We start from the raw sequence: 14,459 nt of genomic DNA, 5'->3' as shown, positions 1-14,459 counted from the left end.
CCCCATGAAGAATTCTCCAGCTGATGTCCCCAGCGGGCCACGGGACCAGGGTAGAATAAAGGCTGGCCCACCGGGGCTCCCCACCCTCCGAAGGTGGTAGAAGGTCCCGCCACTTGTGGTCTGGGTGGGATGTGAGGGTGGGGAAGTGGAGCGTGTGAAGCACGAGCGTGTACAGATGACGTTGGGGCGCGGTACAGAAGGGGACCGGCTGCAAGGCGTGCAGCTGGCTGGGATGATGCAGGGGAGGGGGGCGGGAAGGCTTGTGGAGCCAGGGGCCCACAGAGAGGTCCGGAGGGCCAGAAGTAAGAGGGGGATGGGGTGCACCCTCTCGCAGGACCCGGCGTAGGTAGACATGAGCAGCGGGTGGCAAGGCAGCCTTCACCTCCTCGAGTACGCGCCAGGGAGAGCGAAGGGTGGAGAGCCCCATGCACTGGGCGAGCGCTGGAGCCTCCATCCAGTCTCCCCAGTCGTAGTCCAGGAGGTCTCCGACCCTGGTGATTCCACCGAGGACCAGCCTCCGGCACACCGCGGGGGACTCTGCCGCCTGCACACGGAGGTAGGGGTTGTGTAGCAGGGGCTCTGCGAGGAGGTCTTCCCCCACGGTGGCCCCTAAGGACCTGGAGACTGCGAGCAGCCGCCAGGTGTGTAGGAGGTCCTGGTAGAAGGCTGGCAGCTCTGAGAGGTCTTGCAGATGGCCTCTCAAAGGCAAATAAAGGAGCTGCCGGTCGTATCGGAGCCCTCGGAAGCAACGGAGGAAAGCGTGAGCCAGCGTGCTCCATGCCGGACTATCTGCACTATTGCTGTTCAGGAGTCCCTGCAGAGCCCGGTCCCACACCAAAGGCTTTTATATAAATTAGGCGGTCATGGGATAGGAGGAAAGATCCTTTCATGGATCGGGAATTGGTTAAAAGACAGAAAACAAAGGGTTGGAATAAATGGTAAATTTTCACAATGGAAGGGGGTAACTAGTGGTGTTCCCCAGGGGTCAAGTCCTGGGACCGATCCTGTTCAACTTGTTCATCAATGATCTAGAAAATGAGGTAAGCACTGAGGTGGCAAAGTTTGCAGATGACACCAACTTATTCAGGACAGTCAAAACCAAAAGGGATTGTGAAGAACTACAAAAAGATCTCAGCAAACTGAGTGACTGGGCAGCAAAATGGCAAATGAAATTTAATGTGAGTAAGTGTAAGGTAATGCACATTGGAAAAAATAACCCAAATTACACGTACAACATGATGGGGTCAAATTTAGCTACGACAGATCAGGAAAGGGATCTTGGAGTTATAGTGGATAGTTCTCTGAAGACATCCACGCAGTGTGCAGCGGCAGTTATTAAAGCAAATAGGATGTTAGGAATTATTAAAAAAGGGATAGATAATAAGACAAAAGATATCATACTTCCCCTATATAAAACTATGGTATGCCCACATCTAGAGTACTGAGGGCAGATGTGGTCTCCTCACCTCAAAAAAGATATATTGGCATTAGAAAAGGTTCAGAAAAGGGCAACTAAAATGATTAGGGGTTTGGAACGGGTCCCATATGGGGAGAGGCTAGAGAGACTGGGACTTTTCAGTCTGGAAAAGAGGCGATTGAGGGGAGATATGATAGAGGTGTATAAAATCATGAATGGTGTGGAGAAAGTGAATATAGAAAAATTATTTACCTTTTCCCATAATACAAGAACTAGGGGACACCAAATGAAATTGATGGGTAGTAGGTTCAAAACTAATAAAAGGAAATTTTTCTTCACACAGTGCACAGTCAACCTTTGGAACTCCTTGCCGGAGGAGGCTGTGAAGGCCAGGACTCTATTAGGGTTTTAAAAGAGCTCAATAAATTTTTGCAAGTTAGGTCCATAAATGGCTATTAGCCAGGGGTAAAGTATGGTGCCCTAGCCTTCAGTACAAGGGCAGGAGATGGATGACAGGAGATAAATCACTTGATCATTGTCTTCTGTTCTCCTTCTCTGGGGCACCTGGCATTGGCCACTGTCGGCAGACGGGATACTGGGCTGGATGGACCTTTGGTCTGACCCAGTATGGCCATTCTTATGTTCTTATGGAAGACATGGACCTGAGTGCGGAGGCAGGTCAGGCCCTGTCCTCCCTCTTCCGCGGGGAGATGGAGAACCCCTGCAGGGACCCAGTGCAGTCCTGGCCAGAAGAACTCCAGAATTACCTTCTGGAGGGCGGCCAGGAAACCCGGGGGCATGGGCAGGATTAATTGATTAAGCACCTGTGCCCTCCCCCACAGGGAGAGGCACTGGAGCAGCCCTGCCCACCTCCACAACCGCTCAGCCACCCTGCCCTCTAAACCCTGCCAGTTTTCTGGCGGAGAGGGATGCGTGGCAGATAGAAAGACGCCCAGATAGGACAGCGGACCTGCGCTCCACCGAATGGCCTGAAGCGCAGGCGGGAGGCAGCCCGCCTGCCACCCAGCCCCAACCACCAGGCCAGAGCTCTTGACCCAGTTGACCTGGGCAGAGGAGGCCGCTGAGTAGATGGCTTGGCAGGCCTCCAACCGCACCAGGTCTCCTGGGTCCTGGACGACGAGGAGTACGTCATCGGCGTACGCCAACAGGACCAGCCGCAGCTCTGGCTCATGGAGCACCAACCCCGTTAACCTTCGCTAAAGGAGACAGAGGAAGGGCTCGATGGCCAGAGCGTAGAGCTGGCCTGACAGTGGGCAGCCCTGATGCACCCCTCGCCTGAAGCTGACCGGAGCGGTCAGGGTCCAGTTGAGCTTGACCAGACACTCTGAGGCAGTGTACAGCACCTGGAGAAACCTGATGAAACAGGGTCCGAAGCCGAAGGCCCGCAGAGTGCCCAGGAGATACCCGTGGTCCACCCTGTCGAATGCCTTCTCCTGGTCCAAGGACAGGAGGGCAAACAACAGACCATTCCCTACACCCCAGCTCCAAGAGATCCCAGACCAGACAGAGGTTATTGAAGATGATACAGCCCGGGACGGTGTAGGTCTGGTCGGGGTGGACCACGTCCTGCAGCACGAACCCCAGGCGACGAGAGATGGCTTTGGTGATTATCTTGTAGTCCGTGCCGAGGAGCGAGATGGGACGCCAGTTCCGAAGGTCGTGGGGGTCCCCCTTTTTGGGCAGCAGAGTGAGGACGGCCTGCCTGCACGACAGGGGGAGGACCCCGCTCTGCAAGTACCCGGCCCAGACGCTGAGCAGGTCTGGGCCGAGGACGTCCCAAAACACGTGGTAGAACTCCACGGTCAGCCCGTCCATGCTCGGGGATTTGTTAGTGAGCATGAGACGGAGGGCTTCCGAGAGCTCGGCCAGAGTGAGAGGAAGCTCCAGACGGTCCCGGTTACCGTGCTGAACGAAGGGAGTTGGTCCCAAAGCACTCTGCAGGCGTTGGCGTTGGTCGGATCCGGGGAGAAAAGGGTGGCATAGAAGGCGTGAGTCCTCTCACGCATCTCCACTGGATCCGTAAGAGGGGTGCCATCCTCTGTGAGGAGGCAGAGGATATATTTCTTGGCACCCCTCTTTTTCTTCAGGGTGTAGAAGAAGCGGGAGCCGCGGTCCATCTCCCAAAGGAGCTGGATCTGTGACCTCACAAAGGCCCCCTGCGCCTGAAGGGCGTCAAGAGCCCTGAGCTCGTCCCGCTTCTCCTGGTACGTGCTGCAGAGGGGTGGATCCCTGGGGCTGGTGGCCAGGCGCCTCTCCAGCTCAAGAAACTCCCACTCCAGCTGTCCTATCAATGCATCCCGCCGCTGGCTGGCCCCCCGGGTATAGTCACGGCAGAAGAGCCGCGTGCGCACCTTTCCCAGATCCCACCACCACTGCGCCAAGGGAAAGGCGCACCATTGCCCACACCAGGCCAGCCAGAACTCCCGGAAGGATGCCACAAAGCCCACATCCCCCAGCAGGCTATTATTAAAATGCCAGTAGGCCGACCCCTGCTTCCCCGGTGAAAGGGAAGACTTCACGGCCACCAGTTGGTGGTCTGAGAAGGGGGCCGGCCGCATGCTGGAGGAGTGGGCTCAGGAAAGGTGTTGCCAAGTAATATAGATGTGGTCCAACCGGGAGTGTACAGATTTATGGCCCACCACTCGGACGTAGGTAAAGACGGTATCCTCGTCCAGGTGGTGGCTGCGCCAGATGTCCACCAGGGAGCGATGGTTGATGAGCTCCCTGAGGACGTCCACAGCAGCCTGGCACTGCTCAGTCCCCGTACGGTCCCGTTCTTCAAGGGTGCAATTGAAATCCCCGCCGAGGACCAGGCACTCGCGAGGATCGATGGAGTCAAGGAAGGCTGCCGCCTGCCTGAAGAAGGATGTTCTCTCCGGGCCAGATGTCGGGGCATAGATGTTGAAGAGGTGGAGGGGCAGCCCCTCTATCCATACCCGGAGATACAGCAGGCAGCCTGGCATGACCTCGATGCTCCCCAGCACCTTGGGCTGCAGGTCTAGGGAGAACAGGGTCGCTACCCCGGCCCGATGGGCTGAGAGGTGACTAAGATGGACCCCATCTCCCCAGTCCAGCCACCAACTGGCTTCGGCGGCTGGAGTAGTGTGGGTTTCCTGCAAGAAGGTGACCGAGTACCCCACTTCCCGGAGGAAGGAGAGCACTCGGCACCTCCGGAGACCCGACCCACAGCCCCTGGCATTTAATGATGCAAAGATGATCGGTGCCATTTGGAGGGCTGGGGAGGATCCTCACCGGAGGGAGCACCAACTGCCCCCATGGGGCCACGCAGCAAGCCATGACCGATGCCGAAGGTAATTAAGGTGTCACGGAAGCCACGGGCCCGTTGGTAGGCCATGGCATCCCTCCTCCCGGTCCCCTTGCCCTCTTTTAACAGGGCCCTCACAGACTCTAGGATGGTGTGGAAGTCACCCCAGCGCTGGAGGGCGAGAGCGACCTTGTTCTTGGACTCGTGGACGTTGTCCAAGAACTGGTGTATCTCGCCCGCCAGTGCATGGGGTGCTGGGGTTTCGGGATGCCGGGGATCCATCAGCCCCGTTTTCTTGTGGGCCCCACGGCCGGAAAAAAGGTCGAAGCGGGGAGTGGGGTCTAAGTTTAGGAGGGATGGGAGCAGCAGAGAGAGACCAGCCCCGGAGGTGCTGGGAGTGGCGGTACGGCAAAGGCCTCCCAGGTGATCACAGCCTCGGGGGCAGACACGGGTGGACAAATGTTGAGGGGAGGGGTGGCGGGGAGGGGGGAGGGTGGGGAGGATGAGGTTTGGAGGGGAAGGGTCTGAAGGGGGTGGAGGGGGAGCAGGGGGAGGATGAAGGGGCAGGAGTGGCGGAAGAGGGGGAAGGGGAGGGCCTGGAGTGGGGAGGGTTACAGGTTTTTGGATGGGGCATTGATTGGAGAGGGGAGCAGGGGTGGGGATAGAGAGTGGGGCCAGGGTGGGAGTAGGGCCTGGGATGGGAGTGGAGGGATCTCAGGAGGGGGAACTTCCACGGGCGGTGGAAGGGGAGTTGGGGTTAGGGGCAAGGTGCCCACGCACTCGGCGGCGGGCACCGACGGGGTGGCAGGAATGGTGGTAGGGTCTTTGGGAACAGGAGGGGAGGGAGGGCATAATGGGAACATCAGTTCTCCCGGGGCATCCAGGGGCTGGCCAACCCCCGCTGGGAGGTCGTCCCCGATTGAGAGGGGGGCCGCACCCTGTGATGTCCCGGAGCAGGGAAGGGGGGCAGTTAAAGGGGTGCTAGTGGACAGGAAGAGGGGGAGCGAGGGGGGTGGGGAGTAGAGCGACAGCCCGCAGGCCTCCAATAGAAGGCCGTCCATGCCAAGGGTCACTGAGGTGAGACCCAGGGCCTCGACCTCCTGCAAGAGGAGGGCGAGGCCGAGGCTTACCTGCTCCAGACGCTCCACAGGGGCAAGCTGGGCAGTGGCCGGAGGGGTGTCGGAGGAGGGTGAGGGGACGATGGAGGCAGTCTGTTTTTTTAGGCTCCGGCTCCAGGGCAGAAGGGGTGGTGTCCTTTATGGCCGCTGTGGCGACTCCAGCCACCCCCGGCAGATGGTCGGTGGCCGGGGGTTCGGTGGGTGGGCTGGGGCTGGAGGCTCTTTTTGGTGCTTTGCGGGGCACGCCCGCCCCGTCCTCCGATGGGGTGGGTTGCTGGGCACGCACACTTCCTTTCTTCCTTTTTTCCCCTACCAGCACCCAGTCCTCCGAGGAGGGGGGCTGGGTGGCAGAGGAGGAAGGGCCAAGGGACTGAGGCAGCAAGGATGGAGGGAGGAAAGGAGGGGCCGGGACAGCAGGGGGAGGGGACGGCCCACCCTGGGGTGGGCCCTTCCCAGGTCCTGCTGCAAGCCCTGCCTCCCTCTCCTCCACAGGCCCAGCTCTTGCGCCCGCTTGGGCACCGGTGCCCACTTCTTCCTGCCCGGCACTATGCGGCCGGGCGCCCTCCGATGCCTGAGCGGCGATGGATGCATCCGGGAAGAGAGGAGGAGGGGTGGTCCCAGGGCCTGTCACGGTCAGGGCGCCGCCGGTCTCGTGGCTGGCACCCCCCGGGTCGGAGGAGGTCCCGGGCTCCTCTTTGCGCTGGGCCAGGGGGCAATCCCTCCAGACGAACCCTGCCGCCCGGCACACGAAACACCAGGCCTCCCCCATGGTGTAAAAGACCCAGTACTGGGCCCCTTGATAGGGCACCAGTATAGCCCCCTCCTGGGCTACCCTGCCCTGGGCTGCCGCCGGCGACAGTTGTACCAGAGCCTGCCGGAGGAAAGAAAGCACATGCCGAAGGGCAGGGTCCTTGCAGCCTAGGGGGAGGGGGCTCAGGAGTGACAGAGGCCGGCCCACGGTGGCAAGGAAAGGCAGAAGGGCGGAGATGGGGAGGAAGGGCAGGACAGAGGAGAACACCACCTGCACACCCAGGTCTTCCAGAGGCTCCAGGGGCACATGCATGCCCCCTACCGCCAATCCCCCCTCCACCACCTCCTGGGTGGCGGCCTCCGAAGCCAGGAAGAAGACAATCTTCCCGAACATTCAAGAGGCTGCCACCACGGCCGCGGGCCCCACCACCCATGCCAACGCCCGCATGTAGGTTTCTACGTGGGGCGAGGCAGCCACCAGGAGGCAGCAGACTCCGTGCCTCCTGGTGAGCGCGAGTAAGGGGCCGCGACCGTCGGGGGTGGTAGTCCTGGCGGAGGTGGAGGGAGCAGGTTGCGAGGCGGCAGCCACCGCCTAGGCGTACGACCTGGGGGCCAAAGAATTGGAGCCCCCAGGCACGGTGGTGGGAACAGGGGGGCAGGGAGAAGGAGGAGCTGCACCAGATGTTGCAGCAGCTGGGGTAAGAGCCCCCGCCACGGGAGGTTTGGCCTTCTGGGCGGGGCTCTTGCTTTTCTTTTTCCCCTGGCCCTTCCTACCCTTTTGGGGGGTTGGGATCGGGGCGGGGTCACTGGAGGACGCCACGGCGGGGGTTGCAGGAGCCCCGGAGCCTACGCCCACACCCTCAACCAACGAGATGGCAAGGACCCCAGCGGCCCTGGACGAGGAGGCTGCCATTTCAGAGGTCGAAGGGGTGCCAGTGGAGGGAAGAGGGAGGGGAGGACCGCCAGATGGCCCCCCGGTGGTTGTAGAGGCCATGGTGAGGGGTGCAAGGGCGAGGGAATTTATTGGGGTGGGGCACTTTAAGAGCGGGGGAGGGGAAGAGAAGAGGAGAAGGGAGGGAGGAAGTGGCTGCCCCTCCCCCACTGGCCAAGCTGAGGACCTGGTCAGGTGGGGGTGGGGCAGAAGGAGAGAGGGAGGTGCAAGGGGACCACAACTCCCAGCACAGGGTGGTAAGCAGCTCATGCAACTGCACTGGGATGTGTGTGTGTTGGGGGGGGATTCAATATTTGTATGTGTGGGGAGGTGAGTGAGTGGAAGGGGAGGGGCTCAGGCACCTAACAGAAGAAAGGGGGGGAGCATGGGCACAAGGAAGCAGGGGCAAGGTGGAAGGGTGGCAAAGCCAACCAAAGGAGAGGGGGGTTAAGGGGAAGAGTGTGCCCACGGGTGCCTGAAGGTGGGCCCACAGCAGCCACTGCACAGCCCCACAGGAGCAGGAAGGAGGAAGGGGCAGATGATTAGGGTGGGGCCCAGATGGAAAGGGCCCCAGTGGCAGCTGGGTGTGGAGGGGGTGGGGCGGTGAAGGAGGCATTGGCTGCAGGGGTGGGGCAGGGACCACACCCTAACACCCCACCCCCATCTATGCAGCCACCCCTCTGGAGCCCCACCCAAACTCATCACCCCAAGCCACTCCACAGCAAGCTGTGGAGGGAAGCCCAGCCGCCACCCAAGAAAGCCCCTTACCTCCTCCGGAGCAGTGAGGATTCAGCGGCCAGTGGATGGACAGGTGGGCCCAAGTAGAGGGCCAGCAGAGTCCCCCCAGAAGATGGAAGGAGGGGGGTACCCTCCTCCCTGCCAAAAGGCAGGGCAGCAGGAGTCCCCCCTCATACCACCCACGCAGCAGGTCCAGAAGAAACTAGCTGGGAGGGGTGGGGTGGGGGTGGAGGAGAAAGCAGCCTGCCTAAGGCAGAGAAGAGAAGCTGGCCTAGGAGGGGGGCCAAAAGACAGCCCCAGCGGGGTCTGAAGCAGCCAAAGGCTACCCACCCCCCAGCACCTCACCTCCCAACCGCAGGGCTCCCCAAATGGGATCCCCGCAGCAGCCCTGCAGCCTACAGGACAGAGCGTTTCTGTTCCCTGTCCAGGCCCAGACCTTCATTGGTCAGATAGGCCCTGTGCTCCCTATAAAAGGCTCCCCATCTGGTAGCGGGGGGAAGGTTTTGGGAGGTGCACAGGCACAGGCACCATGGGGAAGTGGTGGGCGAAGTGGCCCAGGGTGAGGCTACTACTTTGGGGCAGGGGTAAAGGTCCTGCCGGTTGCCTCTAGTTCTCATAGGGACCCTGGGCTGGAGTCCAGGGTAGAGGGTGGGTCTGGACTCCCCCCGCCCTTCCCCCGACGGATCACTTTACTGGAGCAGGTGTGGGCCTACAAGGGGACGGTTATTATTCTCCCTGTACTGGTCCTGCCTGTGATGAGGATGGCTCGCTAAGTGGAGACCCCTGCCTTTGGAAGGGCCTGGGCAAAAGGGGGGCCTCCGTGAGTCTCTGAGGCAGCACAGATCCGCCAGGAAGCGCAGGGACCCACAGAGGCTGACAAGGGACTTTGTCACAAACGTTAACTTTAAAATATGAGTTTGACAATGGTACCAGGATATACTGACAGCATTAAAGAATGAAGTTCTCCTTAATCCCAGAAAAGATACAACGCATGAGCAACAAGTCTATGTTACTTCCATACACTGATCCTTTCAAAGTGCCTTGAAGAGACCATCTCTAGATCTAAGAAGGGAATTGCTGATTCTATCCTTGGTCTAAAAGGCCGTGTCTACACGTGCCCCAAACTTCGAAATGGCCATGCAAATGGCCATTTCGAAGTTTACTAATGAAGCGCTGAAATGCATATTCAGCGCTTCATTAGCATGCAGGCGGCAGCGGCGCTTTGAAATTGATGCGCCTTGCCGCCGCGCGGCGCGTCCAGACGGGGCTCCTTTTCGAAAGGATGCCACCTTCTTCGAAGTCCCCTTATTCCCATGAGTTCATGGGAATAAGGGGACTTCGAAGTAGGCGGGGCCCTTTCGAAAAGGAGCCCCATCTGGACGTGCCGCGCGGCGGCAAGGCGCATCAATTTTGAAGCGCCGCTGCCGCCCGCATGCTAATGAAGCGCTGAATATGCATTTCAGCGCTTCATTAGTAAACTTCGAAATGGCCGTTTGCATGGCCATTTCGAAGTTTGGGGCACGTGTAGACGTAGCCAAAGTCTGCCAACAAGGAGGGAAATAGAGAGATAATTTATGTTCCTTTCTATTGGCTTCACTTTGGCTTCATCTTTTGAGGGGTACTGTTTGGGCTAATAACCTCATTTCATAACTCAGGATACATCAATGTTACAGATTAAGGATTTTTGGGAGGAATTTTCAAAAGCACGCAGTGTTGGCCTAATTCTGCTCAGTCAGAAGTAAATGATGAAACTATGATGCTTTCTTGGCCAATGTTAGCTGTGGCTAAATGTTATCTTCTATACATATTCCCTGCATTGTCTGAGACAATGACAAAAGAAGACCTTGCTACATTTTGGGGGTGAAGCTTAGAGGTGGATCTAATTCAATGTTAAGTATACTTCACCATCATCCAACCTTGTATCTAGCCCAAAATAAAACCTGGATACCAGTCAGATGACAGGGAAGACTTTAACGGACTCTGCAACTCACTTCAATGTATCACTATTACACACCCTGTAGTCCACCCACACAATAGTTCTCAAGTGGACAATTCAGTTCTCTACACTTTTATCAGAAAAGCACAATATTATCCAAAGTAATAAGGCCAGAGAGTTTAACATATATCATCCTACTCTGTGCTGATTGTGGTCTGCCCCTCCTACTACTCATCCTAGGCCATTTCTGTACTTGTATACTTGTAGCCCAAGTGAAAAGTCTGTAGCCCAGGAGATATTCTGAACCTTAAGCATTTTGGTCATAGTTGAAATGTATAAAACATTTCACCTCTTATTTTAATAACAGAGAGGTAGTTGTGTTAGTCTGTATTCTAACAAAATAAAACAGCAGTTATGTAGCACTTTAAAGACCAACCAAATGATTTATTAGGTGATGAGCTTTCGTGGGACAGACCTACTTCTTCAGATCAGAAGTGGGTCTGTCCCACAAAAGCTCATTGTCTAAGAAATCATTTTGTTAGTTTTCAAAGTGCCAAATGACTGCTGGTTTGTTTGTTTGTTTTTTACCTCTTATTTTGTACATGATGTATGGGGAGGAGGATTCTCTGTATATTGATATTACTTAGTCTGCTTTTCAGTGCTGATTACCACAGTACATTTGGAAAATCAGTTGACCAGAACAAGAGGAAGAACAACTCATTGCTGTGTTTGAACCACTTCAGTAGTAAGCAGACTTCCCCTCATGTCCACCTGGAAACCAAATGCCCTCCCCACACTGTCCACTCATTGAGTTGCTGCTAAGGATTGCACTTACTTACCTTGAAAAGTGATGTTCCGAAACAGGTCAATGAAAACACTGGGATTCACTTCTGGCTTTTGGGAGCGCAGCAGTTTCTTCAGGGCATGTCCAAAGAGCAAAACTCCATTCAAATAGCCAGCAATAAAGTCATTATTCAACTAGAATGGGCAGGGGGGTGGGACGGAGAGAAATGGCAATACAATTTGGTTATACCTCCATCCAAAACTGCAGCATAGTTGGGGTATTAGCTCAACAGAAACTTCAGGAATGGAACAGCAGAAGCAGCTGCGGGTCACAGTGAGGCACAATGGCAATGGTAGTGGTGGGAGGAGGTTCGGGCTAGTTAAAATAGGATGCTACAAGTTTGGATTGATGTGTATAAGCAGCGTGAGGTGAAGGAGCCTCTCAACTGTGATTTAGGTCAAGATTAAGGTGAAGTTGCAGAACTAAGGAGGCCCTAGGACTGGAAGAGCAAGGGGTACTGTGGGTCAAAATTATTTCCCAGCAGACACCTCTTGAGAACTTTGGTGTTCCAAATCTTCCATGTCTTGGGTTAAGTTCACTAATCCATAATACTGTTTTTGATGGCTCTTCATGGGTTTCTAGAACCGTTCAGGGGAGAATTGGTAGAACTGAAGGTAGTGGTCCTGTATGACTATTTGCTGATGCAACCCAGGTAGCAGAAAGTTGACCCAGAACAGAAATCTAGTGGCACGAGCCCCAGACAACCTCCGATCTGCAATGACATTGTAGTTGACATTCCCCAAATGGTGGAGCTAGGGCGTACTAGATTACCTTTCACCAGAGTGTAAACCTATTGCTTTGCACCAGAGGTCAACACTGATACCATTGCACTTATACCCAGGGAGACAGGTGAAGATGACTAAGTCCTGAGGCTGCACTTCTCAGCTGGAAACCTTTTACATACCGCTCTTCCTCTACAAATCCCACATTTACTCTCCTTTGGGGGCAAGTTGCTTCATCTCTGTCTTCTCACAACTCCCCCAAGTTCAGACTTTTCTCTTTTTCCTTGGCTTCCTCAGTCTCTCAGCCTTTGTTTTCCCAATAGTCAGTCTCTCTGAAACCTGGACACTGCCCCTTCCCCGCCCGCCACCACCACTGCCCCATCACTTCTATAAATCCTGCCTGAATTATGCAGTCTAACTACTCTTGAAAGTATCTGAAGATTTAAGGTACAGTTCATATTTTCACAGATTTCACCCAAGTCTCATGAACTAGACATTTGCAGGCCAATTAAAAGCTTCGAGCTTAGTTTGGGCATCATAATGTAATATAACTATCTTGTACCTTTGCTTTGTGATGCTATAGTTGTGCTGTCATCCTACATCATGATGTCAGACCAGGAGGCAATGAATGGACTGCCTGGAAGTCACGACATGAAGAGCTAAACATTGCTATACTATGCTGCTGTGTTGCAATGTGATTAATTTGTTTTGTGGGATGAGTACAGTTGGTAGGAGTTCTTTTACCCTGGAATACGGATGTTTGAACACAGGTGAACTGGATGAAGTGATAAAGTATGAAACAGTGTGGTTACCAGAAGTGCTCCCTGTAAGCTGAGGACTAGGGCAGCCACCCAGGAGAGAGTCAGATGCCACCCAGCTGATTAGCAGAGAGCCAACAGCAGCCACAGCCTGCAGCATATATTTCATAATGGTGGTACATATCCGCATATGCCTTGGTGCACATAACAAAATGTATTCCAGCCATCGATGGAAAAAATTAAAGGGAACCCTGATTACCAGGTAGTCTTCCGTGGAATTTGTGGCATTCGGTTTGTAACTGGAAGGTGGCAGCGTCAGAACAAGGACATTCCGCATATAACTGGCTGATGTGGTGTTGCTCTGAAAGTACGTGTTACTGCAAAGAAAAACACAAGTTCTCTAGGGACAGTGATAGCAGGAGCAAGGGAGATCTCCAGCTCTGCATACCCAGAGAGACCCTCCCCCTCCCTAAAAGGAATTATTGATTAACAAGCTCATATGGTGGTTCTCAAACTTTTTTGACATAGTAAATCACTTTTCACTATAGTAAATACCTCTTCTTCCATTGTTCACATCGTCCCCAAGGCTGCTGTAGACCTTAGCCACACAAAATGGTAATACACTTGACCCTCTGTATTTGTGGTGTCCCTAATCTGGGAATACCTGGGGTACAGAGGAAAAAGTGACTCTATGCACTGCCACTTAACCCACCCCCACTGCCCCCCTCTAGGAGAACGACAATGCAGTTGTGCACTTTCCCTGAGGCTTTTCCCTGCCACTCCCATAACAGCTGGGGCAGCACCTGGGAGCAGCAGGGAACATGGAGCCACATGTGCTCCCAATTTGTTTTGAGAGTAAGGGAGTTTCGAAGCTGGGCACGTATTTCAAAGCGCCCGTGGCTAGACTGCCTGTCAGCACTTTGAAGTAAGCAGCTTCAAAATTCATGCAGCTGCCATTATGCTAATGAGGCACTGCATATGCATGGAAGCACCACATTTGCATTTTCAAATGGCCATAATTTACATACCTCTTCTGTAAGAGAGAGGTAGTGTGGCCACAGCCTATGCTGTGTATATGTAGCCTCAGCCAAACAGAATTTAAATCCACAGAGCTATCTGAGGAATAACTCCCTCATGGTCCATTCCTTGTCACGAGAAGGTGGCTTATGTGTCTCAAGGACCTGGAGAGCTATGCCAGCGGGAACTCCTGGAAGGTCGCCCTAACTGGACAGGTCAAAGGGTAGAGACTAGACAAATTTGGATCACTTCTCCGTGACATAAAAAGGGTTGGCTTAGGGTTAACAACCCTATCCATAAAAAAAAAAAACAAAAAAAACCCAAACCAATTACAGAAACATCTACAAAAAAAACCCACATGTTCACAAGTCTTAGGAGACGTTGACAACAGCTCAGACTGAGCATGAAGCATGGCAGGGAAAGCCAAAAGGAAGCTGCCCCACAGATTACTCTTCTCTCACCCAGGACAACCATCCAGTATAGTACATGGAATGTTCAGCCCATGTATCAAGTGTGGAAGACAGCACAGATTGCAGCAGAGATGAAACAGTAAAATCTTGCAGTTTGGGGCTTGTGTGAGACAAGAGGAACACAATCTGGGCAGCTATGCCTGGCAACAGGTGAAACCCTTATCTACTCAGGACATGAAGAAGAGGGTGCACTACACACAGAAGGAGTGGGCTTTAAGTTTTCAAGAGCAGTATCTGCTGCTTTAATGGAGTTGACAGCAGTATCATCACGCATCATCACAACCACATTCTACACCAAAGTGCGGAAGGTACTAATTGCGCAATCTTATGCACCAATCAATGAAGCAGCTGATGGATGTAAAACAGACTTCTAGGAGAAACTAAAAGTGTGGTGAAACAGAAAGCAAGGAAGGATATTTTGATTTTGATCGGCGACTTCAAAGTGAAAATTGGAAGCATATATACAAGCAGA

The 14,459-nt window shown here is 54.6% G+C and overlaps 1 protein-coding gene across 1 annotated transcript in view; it reads right to left on the bottom strand.

Moving 5' to 3' along the window:
* The window catches only part of GUCY2C (guanylate cyclase 2C), a 95,001-nt gene that overhangs the window by 54,723 nt on the left and 25,819 nt on the right, over positions 1 to 14,459 (bottom strand). The window contains exons 7-8 of the mRNA XM_074983932.1: positions 12,760 to 12,877; positions 11,016 to 11,154 (exon numbers count right to left, since the gene is read on the bottom strand). Coding sequence (XP_074840033.1) covers positions 11,016 to 11,154; positions 12,760 to 12,877 — 257 coding nt within the window. The remainder of the gene's footprint in view (positions 1 to 11,015; positions 11,155 to 12,759; positions 12,878 to 14,459) is intronic.

This window comes from Carettochelys insculpta, chromosome 1, assembly GCF_033958435.1.
Source record: "Carettochelys insculpta isolate YL-2023 chromosome 1, ASM3395843v1, whole genome shotgun sequence".
Taxonomy (NCBI): Eukaryota; Metazoa; Chordata; order Testudines; family Carettochelyidae; genus Carettochelys; species Carettochelys insculpta.
The sequence above is the reverse complement of the archived record's forward strand: the minus strand, read 5'-3'. Positions and strand labels throughout refer to the sequence as shown.